The 5,000-nt window shown below is 44.4% G+C and overlaps 1 protein-coding gene across 2 annotated transcripts in view; it reads left to right on the top strand.

The window, feature by feature from the left end:
* The window catches only part of nedd4l (NEDD4 like E3 ubiquitin protein ligase), a 51,427-nt gene that overhangs the window by 5,751 nt on the left and 40,676 nt on the right, over positions 1-5,000 (top strand). For both annotated transcript variants that reach the window (XM_060891741.1, XM_060891740.1), the window contains exon 3: positions 2,980-3,061. In XM_060891741.1, the coding sequence (XP_060747724.1) occupies positions 2,980-3,061 (82 nt within the window). The remainder of the gene's footprint in view (positions 1-2,979; positions 3,062-5,000) is intronic.

Genomic DNA, 5,000 nt, shown 5'->3' with positions numbered 1-5,000 from the left:
GTGGCACCTGAACAATGTTGTTTATTAACACTCGAGAGCTCTTACAGTGTGTTCAGTGAAACACTGACGCTTTGGTGCTGAATAATATATGAAGAGTAATCTGAGTAGAACAACACTGCAGTGATATTCTTCAGCTAAAGGAAGAATGTAACACACACTTAACACTCGCCGTGTGGTACTGAACTATACCAAAGAATATACCCCAATAAACCTCAGCACACTATACTGCACACTATACCCCAATACACCCTGATATACACAGCACTCGGCAGAACCACCTAATACTACACAATATAACACAAAATATACTTCACAATACCAAACAATACTGCATAACATTCCCAAATACTGCCACTATACCCCAATGCTACCAAACCTACCCCAGTATTGCCAGCATACCCCAATACTGCCCAGTATACACCAGCACTACCTAACCTACCCTAGTACTGCCCAGTATACCCCATTACTGCCCAGTATACACCAGCACTACCTAACCTACCCCATACCTGCCCAGTATACCCCATACCTGCCCAGTATACCCCATGCCTGCCCAGTATACCCCAGCACTACCTAACCTACCCCAGTACTGCCAGTATTCCCCAGCACTACCTAACCTACCCCATTACTACCCAGTGTACCCCAGCACTACCTAACCTACCCCAGTACTGCCCAGTATACCCCAGTACTGCCAGTATTCCCCAGCACTACCGAACCTACCCCATTACTACCCAGTATACCCCAGCACTACCTAACCTACCCCATACCTGCCCAGTATACCCCAGTACTGCCAGTATTCCCCAGCACTACCTAACCTACCCCATTACTGCCCAGTATTCCCCAGCACTACCTAACCTACCCCATTACTGCCCAGTATTCCCCAGCACTACCTAACCTACCCCATTACTACCCAGTATACCCCAGCACTACCTAACCTACCCCATTACTACCCAGTATACCCCAGCACTACCTATCCTACCCCATTACTACCCAGTATACCCCAGCACTACCTAACCTACCCCATTACTACCCAGTATACCCCAGCACTACCTAACCTACACCACATTCAGCTCTGATGAGTTTTACTCAACCTGTCGCTCTTAGTGTTTTATTCCTTACACACTGTATAGATAAACATACAGTGATCTTTTAGTGTAAAACCAGCGATTTTTATTAAATATGGTGTTAAAATCCTGCAGCAGCTGTTATTTTTAAACCGTACATGAGATAACACCTACATCTGATTACGTAACGTCTCGAGACTTAAACCGGTGGAAATGTGGGCTGCTGCTCAGAAAACACTCCGGTCCCACATCGGATACCAGCCACAGAGTGTGTGTGTGTGTGTGTGTGTGTGTGTGTGTGTGTATACATTTATATATATATCCTCATGTCCACTTTACACCTGTAAGTTAGACAGAATCACAAAGAAGAATCAGAGTTGAAACACGATCAAATGATTCATTATGTAGAGAAACAGATTCAGAATAATAATAGATTCAGAGTCAAATGAGAATCAGTGATTCATAATTGAGAATGTAAGCCGTACGGAGCAGAGGAACTTGTGTGTGTGTGTGTGTGTGTGTGTGTGTGTGTGTGTGTGTGTGTGTGGCGAGGATTTCTGCACTCCAGGAACATGAGAAACAATACAGAACAGTGCACCGATCTTAAAGGGGCCGTCTCCATGGTAATGAGGAAATCGAGAGGAAAAGTCGTGCAGCTTTAAATACAGAGATGGCAGAAAATTCCAGTGACAATTTTATGACTTATTATTTCAGGTTCAGGTGAAACAGCAGTCTGGTCTGTGCCCTGCGCGCTACATCTCTTCATATCTACATTGTTCTGTCTTTGATCATTCCTTAATGTAAAACACGGACAGTTTGTGTGACGTGAAGGTAATTTGCAGTGTTGTTGTCGTTATTGTCTCAGCAGTTCTGCCCTTAGAGCACAGGCTTGGTGTTGTAATGGAATACGTGTGAAATGAGCAGCGACTCAAACTGTCAGGATCGAGGCTGAAAACTACATACGTGTAAAAAAGGAGCAAATAAATCGTTCATTTTTTTATTCTGATTATTTTATTTGTCTCTGAATGTTAATGGAACTGTGATCGTTTGCAGCAGTAGCAGTTTAGCAGCCTGCTAATTAGCAAACCAGCTAGTTTGGGTTAGCTCATTTAGGAAGAAAGGCACCTGAGCAGCACGTTCTGATGTCCTCCGTCTCCTCTCTCTCTCTCTCTCTCTCTCTCTCTCTCTCTCTCTCTCTCTCTCTCTCTCTCTCTCTCTCTCTCTCTCTCTCTGGCCCCCCCCCCCTCTCTCTCGCTCTCTCTCTCTCTCTCTCTCTCTCTCTCTCTCTCTCTCTCTCTCTCTCTCCGTCTCTTACCCCTTACCCCTTTATGACCCAGCCCTGGTGTCAGATATATAATCAGGCTTTCATGAAATATTTTTCAAACATTTTTCTGAAAGAAAACAAAAAAAAGGAAAGGAGGATTCGTGAGGAACGACAGCACAGCAGAGCTTCAGCTTCATCAAGAAACCCAAAGCTTGCTATAAACAACCAATTAACATCCCAATGAACTGTAATTATTCACTGAGGCCTTTCTGGAAGAGCCGGAGAAAGGAAACACACACGGAGACACAAACACACACACACAGACACAAACACACACACACACACAGAGACACAAACACACAGACACAGAGACACAAACACACACAGACACTTATTCTTTGTGTATAATATATTTTTACAATGTTTTTTACTATTGCTGTTATCATTATGTAACACTCTCTCTCTTTCTCTCTCTCTCTCTCTCTCTCTCTCTCTCTCTCTCTCTCTCTCTCTGTCCCCCCCCCTCTCTCTCTCTCTCTCTCTCTCTCTCTCTGTCCCCCCCCCCCCTCTCTCTCTCTCTCTCTCTCGCTCTCTCTGTTCCCCCCTCTATCTCCCTCTCTGTCCCCCCCCCTCTCTCTCTCCCTCCCTCCACAGTGACCCTTACGTTAAGCTCTCTCTCTACGTCGCTGATGAAAACCGCGAGCTCGCCTTAGTCCAGACAAAAACCATCAAAAAGGTAACGTGTGTTTATTATCACACTGTAAGCTTCCTGTGTGTCTTACAGTCTTATGGAGTTTTGTGTAATTATTTCGTTTTTATTCCTGTGATTTTTGTCCTGGTGAATGATCACAAACTCCAACACGGCACATGATCTCTGCACATCACACACTGTACACACACACTGTACACACACACTGTACACACACACTGTACACACACACTACAATAAGCAGAAGTGAATTTAGACTGTTTATAAATCACACTGCATGTGTTTCACACTCTCCAGCTCACCTTAAAGCTTGAAGACTCGGGTCTTAGTGTCTGTGTCCCTGTGCCCGTGTGTCCCTGTGCCCGTGTGTCCCTGTGCCCGTGTGTCCCTGTGCCCGTGTGTCTGTGTCTGTGGTTAAACAGCAGTTAATTAGAACAGAAAGTTATGTTTCCATGCTGCTGTTCTGAGATGTTGCTCAGCTTTATCCTGCTCTGAATGTGACTGAATAAGAAACAGGAAAAATCTGCAGTAGTTTGGGCAGCAGCGTCTGGGCAGCATCTGGGCAGCAGCGTCTGGGCAGCGTCTGGGCAGCGCGTCAGTCGATGTGCAGCTGCTCGCTCTTACAGTGTGAAAGTGACGATCAGATACAAATCTGCACTGAGTGTGAGAGTGTGGAGGAGACGGAGATGTTGGAGAACCTCAGTGTGTTAATGTGTGAGTTCAGAGCAGACTAACATGTTCTTTACCAGCACCACGGAATCAGCAGGTCCTTAATTCACACTTCACTTCAGGTCATTTTCACACCTGTGGTGTTTAAATCTAAAGCTGCTTTTGACTCTCAGTGGTCCAGATAAAATCTGATCCAAACCTGAACTGAGTGTCTGCAGTTGTTCACACCTGAAGAAGGAATTCTTCAAAATAAAAGCAAAACGATTATAAGCTCCGCCCCCAAACAAGCCCGGGAGCGGTCCTGGGTGTCGGCTCTGTGTTCTGAAGTGAGTGTAGGTGACTTTAAACAGACCAGCAGGGGGCAAAGTGTTCCAGTGCGTTTGTTACACACACACACACACACACACACACACACACACACACACACACAACCTGACCTGTTGTGTATGAATGGAAATAAGATATTCTTAAAAAATATAGCAATATAGCAATATTTTAAAAAAAAAAGTCTTTCCACTGGTCTGGAGGTGAAGTGTGTGTGTGTGTGTGTGTGTGTGTGTGTAAGTCTGAGTCTCTATATGACTGTTTGCGATTGCTCGTCGCTTCTCTTATATAAAACACAACCTTCAGTGAGCAGAGCAGCAGCAGTGACACATGAGTATTAATGAGCACAGAAATATGACACGATGCCCAAACATTCCGTATATAAAGTTTATAAAGCTGTTGTAATAAATTCCACTTAATTACTTAACAGACCTGTGTTTCTTTCCATTCAGAGTGACGTCATTGTTCCCAGCTTTTGTCCCATTTTAAGCCAAAAAAAAAAGAAAACACCTGGCATGAATAAGAGAAGGGGTAAAAGAATAAAGAGTGAGAGAAAGAGAAGTAGGCAAGAGGAAGAAAAGCCTCGGGAAACTCTTCTCTACTCACTGTGTGTGTGTGTGTGTGTGTGTGTGTGTGTGTGTGTGTGTTTACGCACATACATTCTCTTAAAAATCAATAAACGGTCTCCACGGTGAGCGTTTAAACAAAACGCTAATCAATACGTGTAGCTTTGACGTTGAACGTCACTTAACGTTTAACACGACCCTCATCGTCTCTAACATCAGAGCAGAGCAGGTGGGGTAGTGTAGAGTGAAGGAGGGACAGGTATCAATAATTATACATCGTTATCACAATTATACTTACGCAGGAAGCTTTCAGGTTTTTTCTTTTAATTTATTGACTCATTCATCTTCTACCGCTTATCCGAACTACCTCGGGTCACGGGGAGCCTGTGCCTATCTCAGGCGTCATC

The sequence above is a fragment of the Tachysurus vachellii genome, chromosome 17 (genome assembly GCF_030014155.1).
Source record: "Tachysurus vachellii isolate PV-2020 chromosome 17, HZAU_Pvac_v1, whole genome shotgun sequence".
NCBI lineage: Eukaryota > Metazoa > Chordata > Actinopteri > Siluriformes > Bagridae > Tachysurus > Tachysurus vachellii.
Note: the sequence above shows the minus strand (reverse complement) of the source record. Positions and strands in the feature narration are given on the sequence as shown.